The sequence below is a fragment of the Seriola lalandi genome, unplaced genomic scaffold, assembly GCF_002814215.2.
Source record: "Seriola lalandi dorsalis isolate HSWRI2012SDOR001 ecotype SW California unplaced genomic scaffold, Sedor1 jcf7180002052129, whole genome shotgun sequence".
NCBI classification, from domain to species: Eukaryota; Metazoa; Chordata; class Actinopteri; order Carangiformes; family Carangidae; genus Seriola; species Seriola lalandi.
Genome location: NW_019522682.1, coordinates 428443 through 447416, shown reverse-complemented (window position 1 = coordinate 447416; position 18974 = coordinate 428443). Strand labels below are relative to the sequence as shown.

At 39.8% G+C, this 18974-nt stretch overlaps 2 protein-coding genes across 2 annotated transcripts in view; both read right to left on the bottom strand.

The window, feature by feature from the left end:
• Positions 1–8627, bottom strand: part of arrdc1b (arrestin domain containing 1b) — a 36731-nt gene extending 28104 nt beyond the window's left edge. Inside the window, exon 1 of the mRNA XM_023399979.2 lies at positions 8424–8627. Within this exon, the coding sequence (XP_023255747.1) occupies positions 8424–8541 (118 nt within the window). The 5' untranslated portion in view covers positions 8542–8627. The remainder of the gene's footprint in view (positions 1–8423) is intronic.
• Positions 8628–11379: 2752 nt separating this feature from the next.
• Positions 11380–16322, bottom strand: LOC111650123 (glutamine synthetase-like). Its single transcript, XM_023399929.2, has 7 exons — positions 16256–16322; positions 15152–15326; positions 13909–14070; positions 13669–13815; positions 13227–13354; positions 12914–13113; positions 11380–12065 (listed from the first exon to the last, which is right to left on the bottom strand). The coding sequence occupies exons 2-7, from the start codon at positions 15318–15320 to the stop codon at positions 11756–11758; spliced, it is 1116 nt and encodes a 371-aa protein (XP_023255697.1). The 5' UTR covers positions 15321–15326; positions 16256–16322; the 3' UTR covers positions 11380–11755.
• Positions 16323–18974: the final 2652 nt, after the last annotated feature.

Genomic DNA, 18974 nt, shown 5'->3' with positions numbered 1-18974 from the left:
GGACGATAAAGTATTACAGCTTCTAGCCCTTCATGAACACAATTTCCCACGACTAAGAACTCAGCAATGTGCACACACACACGCCAGCTGACTGTATCTTTGTTTGCAACATTGTGACTCAGAGACTAGAGATAAAATGGAGGCAGCAGCTGTGAGAGAAAACAGTCAACGTATACAAAATGGAGAACAACTAAGTTTTTTGATCAACCAATTCATTTCTTAATCTGTACATTGCTTGTTTCACTTGACTAATTGTCCAAAATAAATGCAATTACAATATACAGAGTTATTTTTTAGGATATAGTACAATGTCAAATAGAGAATACAAGTCTTATCTAATAATATAGGTAAGAAGGGAGAAGTCAATGAAGGGTTTTGCAGCACGTAGGAGAGGATGAAATGAGGATTGAAACCTCTTGTCCCTTCACAAAAGCCTGACTCAACACACACATAATCTCAGGAAGGTTCACCGCTTAATAGAGGCTATAAAAGACAAGATCTGTGTGTCATGTAGCAAGTAATTCATTGTGGTTTCTTGATTCACACATAGAAATAGAGATTCTTTATCTCAGTGGGATTAATTTGGTGCAACAAAGGGTTAAATCTGCAATAATTAATGTTTTTGGCCTTTTGGGTCAAAAGAAAAAAAATATCCAGCTTCAGCTACTAGATGTTCCACTTTCTTCACCAGCTATTTGTCTGTTGTTTGGCGCTAACAGGTAGCGTTCAGTAGGTTTATCATAGCTTGTTTGTTAAAAACAGCTGCATAATGTTGTTGGAAATGAGAACCCTGAGACTTAACCACCCAGTAAATGTAACTTAAAACCAAAACTATGAGGAAAAAAGAAGAGGCTAAAGGCAGTTGGTGATAATTGCCTGGGTTCAGCTTCCAGCAAAGGGACTGCTTTCACATTTCCCTGTGGGCTTGAATCACCACATCATGTAACATTTTACTGATCCCAACAACATACCAGTGCAGCCATAAAGCAACTTGTTATCTCCCAGCTGAAGTTTTCTATCTTTAGTTTCCTCTTTGGCCGGCACAGTCCACAGCCCCTCTTTTTCTCATTTTAGAGCACAGGAAGTGGGGCAGCGTTTTAGAGAGGGGGTGATCAGGGGTGTGTATGCTTATCAGGGTGAATGAGACAGAATCCTCTTATGACAGACCTAAATAACCAGCCATGGGGTTAGACAGGGTGCTGGTTATGGAGGTCAAAGCGTAGTTATTATTAACATGACTAAGTCCAAGGGGAGAGGGAGCAGCTGGCGCAAAGACTTCCAGCTGACAGTAACAATTCTATGGGCACAGCACGCTGACTGATGATGTACATGTGGATCGATGCCACCCACCCACGCTGAAGGGCAGCAGAGAGAATGAAGTCACCATGAGTCACAGTTCAGGACAAAAGACAAGTCAAAGTGATTCAAGAACCTTTATTCTTCGGGTTTTAGATCATTTACTCAATCAGTAGAGTCCTTTATAACAGGCAAGTCTCAAAAGACAACACAAACAGAGGGCATAAAACCAGTACGAGTAAAGTCCAATTAAGCAGTAATTAATCGCCAAACAAACTCCAGAATCTGAAAGTCTTTTTTCTTTGTCTGTTTTGTTTTTACTCTACCTTTCACATTTAAAATTACCAAAATAAGCTATAAATAAAAATAATTACTACTATTATTTGAAGTAGTAACATTAGTAGTAGAGTGCCAGTATTCATAGCACTGGCAGTAATACAAGCAATTTCAGTTGCAGATGATGTACTACTAGTAGTATTAGTGGTAGTAACAGTTGCAGTAGTACCAGTAATAGTAGCAGCAGCAGTAGCAGTACAGTAGTTTTATCTAAAACAATAGACCTTTGTTTGATTTACTTGCTATGAATGACTTAAGGGCTGTGTAAAGATTTGGAGGCCTGAGTTGTTTGGTTTCAGCGCTGCTCCTCTGGTTTTCAGGCAAATCTCTTATCAGTGACTCTTGGGGCAGTGATGTCATGATTTACTCATGCCCCCAGGTCTAGACGGTCACACAGAAAAACTCAGCCTGCAGGGATGTGTTCACCAGCCAGAATAAAGAGACACTCATACACTAGATTCATTGATTTATTCTGTATCAGTTGCACCCCAGTTTTTCTCTGAATAAACAGCAGTGTTTGCCTCAAGGAGACAAGCTGGATTCAACACAGTGATGAATAAAATACTAATACAGCATTAATCTGGCCTGTAAGCATCTTTCTTAAAATCACACCAGCATCTCTCGGCTGCGTCTTTCTGCTTCTGCACAGTACATGCTCCCACCAGGACAGTGTTAGAGGACAATAACCAAGGTGAAACTGGTTGATAACAGAATACATTTCTCTTGAGTGACGTCCCTGAGTTATTCAACATTATGTCTCTCAAACTCCAGTTTGTAAAACAGGAAGCTCCAGAGCCACAGAAGACACTATACAGCTGTTTTTTTCACAGGCTGAATACTATTTCTATTTCACCCCGTATGACAGGCACACAGAAAGGGCAGTAAAGAGAGAGATGGTAAAACCTCAATGGTTTTGGATTTTTTAATGGTTCACTGGCCCACTGATGTAGCTACCCACAGGGATTTGTCCCCATGGACATAGGCCTGGCTATGTGAGACTTTAATTTGACTGATGTTATATATTTCTGAAAAGAGATTTATAAAGTGATAAAATGTTGACCCTAGTTTTCCCCGACGTTGGTCACATTCCCTTTTGGCCGGATGGGCTTCACTGTGTTTTTTGTGCTTACGTTGGAGTCTGTGTCTGTTGAAGTTAGCGGGCTCCATTTCTAAGCTAACATTGGCTGGTGTTGCACACCGTTGGTGCTGTAGGGAAGTGGAAGATAAGTATTGAGGCAAGGCACTTAGCAGCATAAACATACCTTCAAGTACCATTAAGTGTGGGCCAGAGCTCCAGCAAATATCAGATACACTGTAGGATGAATATATTGTATCTAGTCAGATATGTAACTTTATACCTAAATGTAATTAATGAAGCTGACATAACCATTTCAAATCTTACCAGTCTCATGGCTTCTGTGCATATGATCCATATTTTTTGCCTGATGAACTGACCCCCACCCCCTTTTTAACATTAAGAAAGGAAAATGTTATTTTCTGTCATTATTGCAACCCACATCACTTATATACAGTATAAAGCTTTTACACAGCATATATAGCACCAAAAACCCACTGATTACTGTTTACATATCCCATTTGTCTTATCTTGACTTATCCTTAATCAATTCTTTGTTGAACTGATTGCTGCTGTGTGGACAAGTGAGGACTCGTCCAGTATAGAACAAACATGGCTGTGGAAGAGCACAAACATATTCATTCAAGTGACATTTAGACTGAAACCATGAGTTACAGGATGGGTTAGTAATTTGCTGATTATGCACAAAAGCAGCAGAAGTCAAAAGATTTGTCATAAATTTAAAAAAAAGTGACTCTCCATGTGATTCACAAACCACGGATCTTAAATACAAGATAAAAGCATCACAATACAAAGGCACAAAGCATGTGTGTGTGTGCATACATGCACTTGTGGCCGGCTTCACATGGACCTAAGGTGATGTCTTGTCTTGTTTACATAAAGCTAGTGGTTTGTATTACCACAGACAATGATTGTGTTACAATGAATGTGTGCTTCTGCTCTTCTGTAAACTAAGATGAGATCCACTGCTGTTATCTGAGATACAAAAGAACTACATGTTGTAATGTCTCATTTACACTGTTTTGGAGTCAACTTACTTACACAGTAAAGAGTCTGCAAAAGATAAATGAGACTAAAGAGTCAGGAAGTCAGGTCAAATGGATTGTCACTTCAAGTGATGTATTTCTTGTTTCATTTACAGCTCCTAAACCTTCCTGGCTCTGACTGGTGTACACTCGCAGAACTTCACATCTTATTTTTGAGTGTTGGATCCTGAAGTAAACTGTCAATACAGAGGTATGTTCCACATGAGATAATATGTCCATACAGACTCATAGAATGGGTTAATGAAATACCATCTCCTCTATCATTGTCCTAAGAGTCAGGAAGCCAACGAAGAAACAAGAGGAGGCTAAACAGAACAGACAGGCTGGCTACACCCTTTACCTCAAATCTATAACTCATCACCATCAACACAGAGGGATCCCCAGCATCTGAGTGAATCTGTTTTCTGCTAATGCCCCAAATCAGCAACAGAAAATGTTTGTTTTTTACCTGTTATGTTCTAAAATGTGATATTAACAACATGTTAAATCATGAAACTGAAACTGTTTTGATGCTGTTTATGGTCAGCAATATTTCTCCATAGCATTCAACTGGCAAACCACAGGTGGTTTTTCTTGTGAAACAGCCACAGGAAAGGCATTGTATTTGTAAATGAAGTCAGCACTAACAGTGATCGTTAATGAAAGATGCATTGACAAATAAATCACTTTTAAATATGGCAGCCAGTAATGAAACAATAAGCTGCAACAATAACCTCCAACTCCTGAGCAACATAACCAAGTCCCATATCAGAGTGATTACTGACTGACTTCTTAGTTAAAATAATGTTTGTTTGGTTTCACTATAACGTGTACAGATGTGCTACTGACACACCAATTGGTCCTCTGTTGTATTACCCACAAAGCAGTTGCTCAATGACCGTTGAAAAATGAAACAAGACAGACAGTTTAAGGATTTTCATTTCACAGTAACTAAAACGCTTAGTTAGGAAACATTGTGGCTACGATGAAAGGAAGATAACTTTACTTGTTGCCTTTCTTCATAAAGGACAAACTACTTTCTGTATTTCCATTGCAATGTTGGCATTGACCATAACTCATGCGCTGCACAATCATCCAACATGAACATAATGTCTAGGGATACTGTTAAGAGTTTCAACAGAGCTGTAGTCCATGTTCAACATTATGTGTAAGTAATGTGTATAAGTGGCTTATTCATGCACTTTCATTCATGCATTCATGACTCTACTTATACGACTGTCTCTGTAAGGAAGCTAAATCAATAGAAATGCTGTCTAATGGTCTCCATCATCAATAATAGAGTGAGGCTGAGAATTTTTTGGCTCCTACATTGTTCAGCATCTCAGAAAGCCTGCATCTGTTTATTAATATCTTTCTGTATTTATTTCACCATACAACTTGGTAACCGTACACACCCAACTCACACTGCACTGTAAACAATACAAGGATTCATGCAGATCATATGGTGCCACAATCTATGTAATGGATAGCCTGTGGCTGGCTTTTAAGCCTGCACAAACGCACACACACTTTCAAAACACATAAAACAAAACTCAGCAGTCCACTTTGATAATACTGCAGACAGTCCCATGACAACACCAGTGCTGTTCTTTGGTAAAATATCTGAGAATGGATTCTGCTTGGGGCGGATGGTAGAAATAGTATAGAAAGTACCGGTATGCATTTGCCCTAAAGTATGGCTTTTGACTACTCAATGCAGACAGAAAGTGGAAATAACGTAACTAAACCAGTGAGATGCAGCAATGCAGTAAACTGTGACTAGTCTGCCAAAGAAAAAGAAGATTGTGGCAGCGAACTGTCTGGAAAATCATGAGAGCTCATGCTGCTTTGTTTGTAATCAAAGAAATGGCTGAAAGTGATGAGCATGATGAAGAGGAGTTGGTAAAAACAACCAGAGCATCTTCAACGATATGGACATGGTTCAGATTTAAAAAGTCAGACAACGAGAACAACACTAATACATGGCAAATTATGTTTGACAACAGTGGTTGCAGTGGTTTTAAGAAAAACAAATATACCATGAGACATACTGTAACCGTCCTTCAAATTATACCATGATATAAATTTTAGGCCGTTCCCAGCCTTGCATTCTGCCTTTCATGGACACTGTGCAGATTTCTAGCAGAGAAAAGCCGCTGTCATGAGCATTACATGGAAGAGGGAAAAGGTGCCTGGACCAGAAGAAATGCTAATGATTAACTTTCTGTTAATCAGCTAATTTATGCACGACAATGGTCCCACATGTGTTCAAGGCGAAATGCTTGGTGTCCAGATTTTATTGCTCTGCTTAATCAAACAATCAGGATGTAAAAACCTGCTCCGGTTAAAAAGGATTGTAGTTGTTTGCATGATAGATATCCATTAAAAAAAAGTTAAGTAAGCTCAGGGCGTGTGTCCACTCTTAACATGCATCATAATTGTGATTCCACGTATTACCCACAAAACTCATCGACTAACTTAATGAGACATCCTTAATCAAATAAATGAAGAAAATTGATTACATGAGCAACCTTCTCTGACCATTCAGGACAAGTCCAATTTACACTAATAACCCAACGACTCCTGTCTTATCTCTATCTCTATCTTAGAAACCAAAACAGGAAGTTCTCACGCTTGAACAAAGCAGACACAGACACACAAATTTCTCTGCTGCAGCATGATTCAAACCATCTGATTGATGAAATCATCAGCAGGCAAAGATAAGAGGGGTATGTGACTGGACACATAATGCAACCTCTGCATTTACAGTACATTAACGGACACGCTGAAAGCCCCAGCTGGAGCCTGAGTCTCTTCACTTAGAAGTCAGTGGAGGGCTCTGACTGAGGGACATAAGCTGGCAAGAACAATCACTTTGCAAAATACTGTTTTAAGCTTTAATATTAAGAGACAAAATTGCAATTACAGATGATTAATAAGAGGAGGATCCTCCCGTGCCACACACTGGTCTGCTCTCAACAACATGCCAGTATATACACATTTATCATGGCATTGCAATCGTCTAATGTTTAAAACGAGTCAATTTGTTTTTGTATTAAGGTGGACCCACCTCAAAAGCAGTGGGAGGTACAAGTGAAGGCAGCCAACTGAACCAGGATTTATATTTTGTTTATGAACACACTGTGGTTTTTCACACTTTGATGCAGGTGTAAAATCTGTCATCTTACATTTTATGGTAAAACAAAAGTGCATGGACCAACCACCAGTAAATGCAACCGATTCTCTCCGTGTCCTTGCAGCTGATCCAAAACCTCAGTCGGCATCACATCGCACATCGTCTCCTCTCAGCAACAGTGCTTTCATTGAGCTGTTCACCTGACTAGGAGAAGCTCTCCTGCTGTCTGTCTGCTCTTCAGCCACCATTCACCACAGAATCCATGACCACAGGGGTTAATATGTGAATAACACCCAGTGTCAGGTGCAGACCAGCCACAGCCGTGTGACCTTACAGTGTAACGGAGCTCAGCAGGAGCTTTGACCTCTGCTGTAGGCCATCTGCTTCAGGTCAGCCAGTGCATTATGTAAATGAATCGCACCATGTCAGGCAAACAGGTGGAAGTGCTGCAGAATGAATTCAATTTGTGGCAAACTATGTTTTGATGCTTTTTTCTCTGCTACTTTTCACATATATGAAATTAATGAAATCGAAAGTAGTTAAATAATCATATCAGTGTTGTTTATTCCCTTCGGATGCTGCACGACACAACTGTTGTCTTTGAATTTGTCACTGCAGCTGGGTATTTTTTGTGAGTTACTGATGATGAAACATTAACTTTAAAGCACAAAAAGAAAATCACCTCAACAACATTGCTCTTTACAGCTGCCCTCTTTATTTACAGACCCTGTCAATTAACATACCTCTGTGCAAGACTCCCTTTGAGAAAGTGCTTTGGTTAAAGTTGATAGCAGCCCTCTATTATCAGAGAAGAATCCCCACAAGGTTCACTCACATACAATGGATTCTTTGTGTACTTCCATGGCAACTCCAAAAGCTGCTCTCCACCTTGCTAACCTAATTTACCCCCCATTATGAACAGTTTCCACTGGTTTGTCTTGGATTTTGGCAGGAAAAGGTTTGGATTTCCTTTCATACTGTAAAATATGATTAATCAAAGGAAAATCGCTTCTCAAAAGCAACGAAGTGTCTTTAACACCTGTTGTCCTGCTTTTTGGATGCTTCACCGTCCAAGCAACATCCCCAAACAATTTCTAAGGTTCGTCAAAAACAATACATGGAAGCAACATGTTGTAACAAGCAGGATGTGCACCAGGATGTGGGTTTCAAACGGCGTGACTACCGAGCAACACCAACGAGCTGAAACGGCACAACCGACTCCACGGCGGCTGCTCGCGTCATGTGGAGGGTGGAAACGCTCCGTCCACTCCCAGCGCAGCAGCACCACCAAAATATGTGATATCCGCACCACATTTTCAGACGGTGACGGTCACTGAGTGAGGCGCTAAACTGGCTCACAAAAGAACCATGCCGCCGCCGCACAGTCCTCTTTTCTCCCTCACGTCCACCATCACGGAGGAAAAGTTTATTTAGGTGGAGCCTCACCGCGCGCCTCACGGAACCAGGCGGTGGAAGACACGCTGGCAAAAAAAACAATGTTCCCCCTGTTGAAAAATGTTGAAGGAAAGCTTACCTTTGTACTGCAGCGAGTTGCTGGTGCGTATTTTCACAGTCCCGCTTATAGACTCTCCGGGACCGTAAACCACCTTGTTGTTGGTAAAAGTGATATCAAATTCTTGAAGCTTTCCCATGGCTCCGCTCCGCTAATCCGCCACTCTGAGTCTCTGAAAGCGCGAGGAGGCGATGCTGCGATCTCACCTGCTGCCGCGAGCTCCCTTGGAGACCAGTGACGTCACTCTGATTAAACCCCATTGAGAGTAATGGGAGGGTGGATAACTCATGTACACTGTGGTTTATGGTTAGGGTGTGAAAATCTCTCATATACTTCAGTTTCATAATAATTTGTGGTAAAATAAATAATAAATGAATAAAAATATAAATGAATAAAATAAAAATAGAAGAAGAAAATAGAAGAAGAATAAAATTATCATCCACAAAGGTCAAACAGGTCAAGTGTCATTAAAAACAAAATCTTTATCCTGTGATATACCTGAATGTTTAACAGAGTGCACAGGTGTATCCTCATGGCGCACTTTATGATAAATTTTGTACATTCGACACATTCTTCATGAGTGTATCATTACAGATGCATTTCCTGACCTCATGAGACCATGCTTGCTACCCGTGGCTGCACCAACCTGCTGCCCCTGTTCCTCCCACTTTCTGTACACTGTGTGGAGTTTTTCCATGCATTCCATGAATTCTAGCTCGCCCTAGATTTGCTGTGTGGTAATGTGATTACACCCAAAAGCATTTGGATTATGTCACATGTAAGCACAAAAGAAAATATGTATGTAAAAACCTATCCTTGACACAACGACCTCTCTCACAACAGGGCCTCCAGATCGCACCATGTGACCTGCTGACCTACAGTACAGTAAGATTGGGTCTTCTGGGGCTCCAAGGAGGTAACCCAGCTTTCCCAGTTCATATTCCAGCCTTGTTGGCATCTAATTGTGCCGGGGCTACGTTATGGGTTTGTCCCTATGGCAGAGTCCCAATGACAAGCACCTTACTTTCTGAGAGTACAGGGATATTTCACGTCCACCAAGGTGAAAATGCATTGTTGTGGGGAACTGAAATGATACATAAAGCTGTCTCATTTTACATTTGTTACAAGAATAACCATGTTGATAAGAAGAACACAAAAACTGTGGTATTTAGATGTAGAGTGGTAGTGTTGCAATTCCTGTTAAGAGCACTTTTTGCATTTAGTGAATACATAATCATAATACCATTTTGTATTAGCTATTATTTAGCAAATTGTGTACCAGAAAACATCAATCAAATAGAAAAATAGGTCAAAACTTCACAAATAAATGTTGCATCATAGATTTAATACTACAGCTGTATGAAGAGTGTTGCACTACTGTCCACCACATTTTCATTTTTTTCATCTGTGACTTCCTTCTTTGTGCATTGTGTGACCAAAAGTCTTCATAAATAGCACTCTCACAAAGTGAGTATGATTTAACATAGAAACTTATCACAGTACTTCACGTGGCTCATACACTTCCCATGTCTTTGTACACTTCCTGTCTCTGAGAGTACTTCCTGTCTCAGTGTGCATCATCAGTTGTTGGAACAGATGCATAGAAAGCTCACAGAGAAGATTATTTGATCATAGCTTCACTTCACTTATACTTTTCATTGTGGAGCTTCCACATGTTGCATTTACTAGAAAATTCCATCAAACACAAAGAGACAGACTGACAGACATCAACTCGCTCTCTCTCTCTGCCTCCCTCTTCCTGTCATCATCTCACCAGGCTGCGAATATTCCTGGTAAAAGCTTTGAGACAGAAGTTTCCATGACGACAGACAAACACCATGGTTGCCAAGTTACTGCCTGTATCCATGGAAATCGGGTATGCCGTGTGGCATCTGATCCAAAGAATCATTTTTTTGGTGTTTACTCCTGTTGTGAAACCTCCTCTCAAACAGTTTGAATAATGAGTCATTTTGACTCTGCAAGGTTGAAAGTGAGGGAGGATCATATGTCAGGAAGTAACAGGATAAGATGTTAACGCCATATGTCAAGTACACTCAGCATCAAGCTGTGGTGAAACCATGCCAGTACTGAGAGAGTAATGACTGATTCTCATTCATGTCTTTGCTGCCTTTTTGCATCCTTTTCCTTTTGTTGTTTCCTCAAGGTTTTAAACCACATTTCATTTACCCCTTCTTAAAGTGCTGCACTGATGGCTCTGGTCTGCTGTGACACTGACCTTTTGTCAGGTGGTACTGACTGGTGAATTGCACATTTTTAACTGTACAGTCATGGTGAGAGGCATTGAGATGAAAACTATATGAGAAGCTCCACCTGGTGGACAATTGCCAGAATCCACTTATATCCCACAGTGCAGTAGTGCAGTGGTTCTCAAACTTTTTCACTTCACTTTTTAACGCAAATTAGACCACCGACCCCCATCTGATATGATATCTGCTTTTAGATGTTTTATTACAGACAGTGTTTGAAACCCATGACTAAATTGGCATACATTCTGTCATTGTGAAAATAAATGATTCCCTGTTTTTGCTGGGGAGTCCCAGGAACCCCCTCAAGGAGCCCTTGGGGTTCCTGGACCCCTCTTTGAGAACCTCTGAAGATAGAAATAATAACTGGGCGACAGTGACAAACACAACGCTGATATTTTATAACAAATTCCTCAATATCAAAATATACTGTAATTATATATAGGGATTTATATAATTTAAGAAACACCTAAATCATTGTTAATGTGAATGACCAAACAATTCAAATTAACTCTGTTGAGTTAAATCATTTTTAAAAAAACTGTAATTTTACTGTAACACAGCCTTGAAAACCTGAACATTTACAACATTTAGAACACAATAATCACAATATACAATATATATTGCTTTATAGGCCTCATGTTTTTGACTTTCTATACCAATACCCTGATATTGTGAAGGAACAAACAAGCAAGAAAGAACAGAGACAAGAATAGCACCGTTGTCTTTATTTCAAACTAACACCTGTAACACAAGCTCATTCATATTTTAATGCAGAATGATGAACATGTAAGCTCAGAATAGCCATAACACATGGTTATTTCCCATTCTGACAAAGCTGCTGTGCAAAACTTTCAATGTCTCCTTTCTAAAGACAGTTACAGTACTGAAAATTACCTGTATGTGCACACGGAAGTCTATACTATATGGCTAAACTTAGATCAATAAACATGCTATCACAATAACCATTAACCATGCCTTAATTTCTTTATCTTGTGTTTTTCAAGTGTCCACCTCAGGTGAACTCACAGAGGAATGTATATTATTAAACATTGCTACATAGCCAGTACAACAGGCTGCACCTTTCTCCTACTTGCACTCCTCATCCTCTTCTGGATCCAGCAGGCAGGTGCACGCGATGACCTTTGTCACGAGGTATGGGTCACAGTTTGCTGCAGGGCGGCGGTCCTCGAAGTACCCTCTCTTCTCTTGGCCCACCTGGCGGGGGATACGGATGCTGGCGCCTCGGTTGGCCACTCCAGCAGAGAAGTCTGTGATGCTGGAGGTTTCGTGGAGACCTGTGAGACGTCTGGTGTTGTCCTGGCCTCCCCGGGGGTCATACATACGGATGTGCTCCATGTGTTTTTTGCTCAGTTTCTCGATGGCCTGCTCGATGTATCTGTCAGAGGAAAAGCAAGACTGAGTTATGGCCGCTGCAGTGACTGTGGATGAATAGTGTCCACTTATAAACCACAATTATAAAAGTTCCGCTCCACTGCGGTAACCAGCTAGTCTCTAACTGTGTATATCAGCTGTTAGGTGCTGAGCAGGTGGAGTACAGTAGGTTCATCCCATCTTTTTTTGCTGAAAACAGCTGCCTACAGATTAAATTTAGGCTCATAATGCACTCCAGAAAACCAAAGCAATGACTTTGAGTTATAAAGCTCCATAGAACTGAACAAAACTGCAAAGATTGATCATTCTAAGTGAGCTTTTCACTATGAGTGAACCCTTTCATATACAAGTAGACATGTGAAAAATATTGATTATAGCTGCTTTAAGTTCCAAAATTGACAGATGCTCAATTTACCTGAGTTAAGTTCCAAATGCCTTGGCTTATAGTCCATTTTCTCTTAACTTTTAAGTACATAAGTAATAAAAAATGATTGAGTTGTAGATTTGAAAGAATGTGAAATTCAGGGGTTACCTGAAAAATGTATTTATGGGCACACAAAGTAAATTAAAAGTGACACTATCATAATTTTTTTATTGTACTATATTGTATCATATTCTATCAAAACCAAATCAAAAATAGCTTTTATTGAAATGTCAAATGACAAGAAAGTCATAGTGAATGTTTTAGCAACTGCTGTATGAGACACCATTTACCAGAACATTAAACTTTCTTCATCAAATGGAAAACTCAAATAATTAAAAATATAACTTTTGGATGACAAAAAACTAAAAATAACTTAATTATTGCATGAATTACTGTTATATGAAGTTTCAAAGGAAGTGTTAACTCACTGCAGTCCGTCTTCTTCCCTCATCTGCTTGGTGCTGACGTTCGTGTGACAACCGGCACCGTTCCAGTTGCCTGTAATTGGTTTGGGGTCCAAAGTTGCAACAACCCCAAAATCTTCACACACGCGGTGCAGCAGGAAGCGTGCGACCCACAGATGGTCGCCCATCTCAATACCCTCACAGGGACCCACCTGGAACTCCCACTACAGTCCAAAGATGCATTGGAAAACAAAGATGGATAAAACAATCATTAATTTTGAATGGATGATCATGCCAATACGAAGTCACTGTGCATCAGGATAACGCTGACACTTACCTGAGATGGCATAACTTCAGCATTGGTGCCACAGATTTTGATCCCTGCGTAGAGGCAGGCCTTGTAGTGACACTCCACGATGTCCCGTCCATAAGCATTGTTTGCCCCCACGCCACAGTAGTAAGGGCCTTAAAGTGTGGGGTCAAGATGGGACTCTTATTAAGACTAAATAAATACAAAACTACATATATACCACTTTAATAAACAATCATGTGTGCTGTATTAGTATTATATATAGTATAGTAAATTGTATTGTTCTGCTGGCTCTGCAGCTCGAGCTAGATCATGGACCAGGGATTTCTTTTCTTACTGCTCTTTTAAGTAAATGTAAGACATTATTATTAAAAAACTTATAAGGTATGATTATCAAACATGACTGCCTTAGGTTTCAATATAAGATACCAGTGTTCCAAGGAGGAGATAAAAATGACTGCTAACTCACCCTGGGGTGATGGGTATCCATTTATGGGCCAACTAAAAGGATGTCCATCTGTCCCTAGGAGTGTGTACTCCTGCTCCATACCAAACCACATGCAGTGCTCTTTCATTTTCTCCATCACCTTGTTGCAGCTAGCCCGATGGTTACTCTCTGGACAACAAAGACAAAAATCAGGACAACCTGTTTGTCCCGAGCCTACTGAATGGGTTCAGTAAAATGTTATCAAAAATTTGAAAAACATACCTGTAGGCAAACGGTTGTACTTGAGGACCTCACAGAGGACCAGTTTGTTGGGGTCCAGGGTGAAAGGATCCCTGAACATGCAGACCGGGATAAGGTACATGTCACTGTTGGAGCCTTCGGCCTGGTACGTGCTCGAGCCATCGAAGTTCCATTCAGGAATTTCTGTCGAGATCATTTTACCCAAAATATTATCAAAGCATCTCCTCTAAATATAATTCATAAATGGATTTCCACTATTCTGTACCTGATAAACCCACAGACCATCTAAGCTCAAATGCTGCTGAGACAAAGTTTTGTAAATACTTTACTAGCGGCTAAATGTTACTGCTAAAGAGCCAGATATTTTGTCACTAGCTTGTCTAAGAGTGGGACTACATCAAAGCTTTTTCGCTGTAAACAGCACATAAATCCACATAAAGTGTCATTTTCACCTTTTTGTACAGATTAAACAAACAAGATGTGATATGCTAATTAGTGAACTGTGGACAGAGCCAGTCTGCAGTCTTTATGTGAAGCTAAGCTAACTGGCTGCTGGTGGTAGCTTCATACTAACTGTACAGATATGAAAGTGGTATCTTTCTTTCTATTGAACTCTCACTAACAAAGTGAATAAGTTTATTAAGCAAAATGTCAAACCCTTCAGCTCAAACCATTGATCAGAGCAGCTTTAAGTACCAGTACATGATAATTATATCAAATTACTTGTGTTTGTGCTACAAGGGAAACAGCAGGTCAAATACAGGTCAAATGGACAATTTTACACAATGAACTGCATCATTGACAATTAACTGATTCTAAACTAGACCAATGTACTGAGCAGTAACAAATATTTGTTCTCCAGCTTAACATGCATATTACTGGGGTTGCACCAGGATGCTCTAACACCTGTGTTGTGTACAATAAAGGCGTACTGCAACCCTCCCAGACAGCACAGCTGCACAGTTGTGCAGTTGTGCTTATTCTCATAATTCCTACAATAATCTATACAAACACCCCCCATTTCTTGATCTAATGCCTCAGATTTCCTCTAATTTGCAAGATTTGAATATAAGAGCAGCCTTAAACTTATTCCATGAATGTTTTACCTTCATTGTCATATGAAATGTTTAAGAAGTTTCAAGTAAAATGACCTTTCAATCCACTAACTTGTGTCAAATATTTGTTATGTTATAAAATATTATTTTTGGTCAAATGCTTCTCGCCCCAAAACTAATAAATCATTTTTAAAAAAGAGGCCATGTACCTTCTATGCTTTCAGGTTCTTTGTCCAGGGTTCGGGTCTTGTTGCGAAGCCCCTCTCCGGTGCCGTCGATCCAGATGTAGGTGACCTGGCACTTGTCTCCCTGCGGCAGGCTCATGTACTGCTGGCGCACGGCCTTGTTGAGGCGAGAGCTGGGCGACACTGATGCCATGTCCACCTTCGATCAGAGAGGGGCAGAATACAATTGAGGTGTGTCTTCACTGTTTCAGATGTTTTCATTACATGAAAACACACTACACCTGTTTCGTTACTCTGTGGAGCAACTCAGTTGGGTGTGTGTTTGGTCGGGTTAGAAACCTGCAGGGCTTAAAATGAAATGTTTGCAACAAGCACTGACCAGCACTCACAAAAAGCAAACAGTGAGAAAGACAAAACAAAATGACACCTGAGTGAGAATAACAATTTGCAGTGAATGTGAGACATTCACTTTCGGCATGCTGAATATTTTGCTTGTGCTCTTTCTGAAATACAATGACTATAAATAAAATTAGAATAGCAGAGAAAACACAATTTGATGTCTAGTTTCTGAAGCTTGAACTCTCCCATCGGCTCCTCATAAATTACATATGATTTGTGTTTTTATATTGTAATCTTATTACAAAATCTGTAAATATTTATATTCATCAGATTATAATATTATGTTTAAACAATATTTAAAGCTTCTATACACTGCATCTGAACAAAAATACAACTCTTTATTCCATTTTCTTTACCTCTCCTTCACTTTTTTTAACTGAAGACCTTTAATACTACAGCAATGTGTAAAACAAAATTTCACAAATAACATATCAGAATTTTTGATGAAACTGTCAAATCAAACTTTATACTTTTACACAGTTTCACCTTAAATCTGAAAATAAAAAATGTATAAAACTTCCACAAAAACTGGACTTTCAAAAGCTTTAAAATCTCACTCATGTAATCCTGGAAGTGCTGTACCATTTCATTTAGAAATGTCAATATTTGCAGCAGACTCAGAATTACTTTTGCTCATGTCAGAAACAGGAAGTTGAAATTTTATTCATTAATGAATTATGAGAAGTATTAAATAATATCAGAGTAAAGAACAACAGTATTGGGACTTACTGTGTTGCAGGTGACTTCAAGTGAAATCAGGGATCAAGAAGACAGCTCAGTGTGTGTCGTGCCTAAACCTGTTTGTGGTATTTAAATGGGCTGTAAATTACCATGATGATGACACAGATCAATGTGTTTGTCATTTCGTACTGAGTGCAATACATACTGTGAGTGTAAGTGTGTTTGCATGGCATACAACATGGTGTTTTCATTAGACTAAATTAGATCCTTCAAGTCTCTGGCCACTAGTAAAAACCAAAGCTGTGACAGTGTTTGAAAGATTATTACTTTTCTTCTTTGTCAGCTCATTGAAATGCACCTTCTCTGTCAAAATCAACCCATTCTGTCTCATTCATTTTAAAAACAATAAGTCAAAGCACTGCACAGGCACAGCTGAGCCCAACAGAAACTCCCATGAGAAATAGTAATGAACACCCACCTGTGCCTGAGAGGACATCTGCTGATAGTGACCGAGCGCTGTTTGCTGAGCAGAGTCTTGCACCTCAGTGAACACAATTAGAGACGAGAAGCTGCTCAGAGGCTCAGTTTCCATCAGGTAAGCTGTCCTGAGATCAGCCAGGAGGGCAAAAAATGTGTAACAGCTTCTACAGAAACAGGACGGGTCACATGGGACAAAGACACAAGCAAGGTAAGCTGCTTAAAGGGCTGAGGAGCCACAAAGGGCCTCCAGGGCCCCAGACAACCAAATTTAAAAAATGCTGTATCCAAAAACTTTTCAAGAACTAACAAAAAGGTCCATTTTTAAAAAAAAATGCACAACAAAACATTTTTCAAAACTTTTCAATTATGTTACCTGTCTTTATCTCATTAATGTTTTTGCAGCCATGCTTGTGGTGTAGCTCTACTGGGATGGTAAAGTTGGTCGTGCCACCATTTCAAACCAGACTGAAATATTACAAAATCTATTGGACAGACTGACATGAACCTTTGTGCAGATATTTTTGAGGTCGCCCAGAGGATGAATCCTACTTTGGTGATCCTGACCTTTCCTTGCAGTGGGTCAAAGTTTTCACTTACACAGTGAATTGACTGTTTCTGTCTCTGTTTTGCTCTGTGTGCGTTGTACAAGTGATGAAGTTTGGTTGGTTCAGCTGGACCTCATCATATATCTTTAACATTTTCAGAGGATGAGAGGCACTGGATGTACAGTCAATGCTCTCAGCTCACTCCCTTTCCTGAATATGGTCTGAAATACAGGCAGCTTATGGTCACGCATTTTATTTGTTTTGCTATCAAGAAATCTGTGATACCTTTCAGTAAACAACAAACATGATGCACCACATTCTTTTGCACGGTTTGGTTTTTCTTGCTGTTCAACATTCCAGTTATAAATACCAACTCTCAGAACAAACAGAAACAGACTAATGCACACTACATTAATGTAAACAACAGGGTAATAAATGGTGAGTTCAGAGGTTTTGCGATATCCTGTCCGATACCCCTGAAACGTCATGCAAACTGCATCCACCACAATACAAGGGAGGTGAATGTATGAAAAATGTGATGTGTTTTTCATCGTCGCAGATGCTGTGTTTAATCCACAGACCTCACTGTTTATCGGGACTTTACTGTGGAAAATGGGGGCAGAGCTCTCAAAAACAATTTAAGTCTCAATGTAACATGAAAAAAAGGTTTAACAATCAGAGGTCATCTGCTGGATTATGCTCCTGAACGTCACCCTGGGGTGTCTCAAAGGACAGCAGAGCCTGTTCACATACAGTGCATTCAGAAAGTATTCAGACCACAATTTTTTTTCATATTTTATTATGTCAAAGCACAACTCAAGACACACTCAAGACCCCATAACGACAAAGCAAAAACAATTGTAGATTTTTTTGCAAATTTATTAAAAAGAGAAAAACTAAAATATCACATTGACATACGTATTCAGACACTTTGCTATGACACTTGAAATTTAGCTCAGGTTCCTCCTATTTCTCTAGCTTGTCTTTGAGATGTTTCTATACCTTGGTTGGAGTCCACCTGTGATTGGACCTGTTTTGGATAGGCACACCCCTGTCTATATAAGGTCTCACAGCTGACAATGCATAATCACATTGTCCAATAATCAGAAGATCAGCGGTTCAATTCTTGGTTCTTCCAGATTCTCAGTTTTTAGGCAAGATACTGGTCCCTAAATTGCCCCCGATGTAACATCGGTGAGTGAAAGAGCGCGTGTGATAGAAAAGCACTGTAAATGTGAAGAGGTGAATGCGACTTGTCGTGTAAAGCGCTTTGAGTGATCAATAAGACTAAAAAAGCGCTAGGCCTATATAAATGCAGCCCATTTACCATTAACCAAATCACAGCAAAAACCAATCCATGAGGTGGAAGGAAATGTCTGCAGAGAGACAGGATTGTGTCGAGACACAGATCTGGGGAAGGATGCAATGATGGTTCCCAAGAGCACAGTGGCCTCCACTGGAACAAGCAGGACTCTTCCTAAAGCTTTTTTTGCTGCCATTCATCTTTAGCTGTGCTGCTAAAGTTGAAGGGGTAGACCGCCACATTGGTCCAGACTGAAATATCTCAACAACTTTTAGATAATAAAGAATACATTTTGCACTGATCCGTGGTTAGATGAATGCAGGACGTTCTGCCCTGTTAGCAGCATGTTGAACTTCTGGGTTGAAAGTGAAATATCTTGAAAATAACTTTGGAGATATTTAATATACTGCAGCTTTTCATCCTATCAACATTTCAGTTT

What these genes read in the sequence shown, in the direction of transcription:
- LOC111650123 (XM_023399929.2), bottom strand. Translation starts at nt 15,320, where the DNA reads ATGGCATCAGTGTCGCCCAGCTCTCGCCTCAACAAGGCCGTGCGCCAG. An exon ending in AGAACCTGAAAGCATAGAAG is followed by an intron (nt 14,071 to 15,151) that starts GTACATGGCCTC and finishes TGATCTCGACAG; the next exon opens with AAATTCCTGAATGGAACTTC. An exon ending in TGGATACCCATCACCCCAGG is followed by an intron (nt 13,355 to 13,668) that starts GTGAGTTAGCAG and finishes CCACACTTTAAG; the next exon opens with GCCCTTACTACTGTGGCGTG.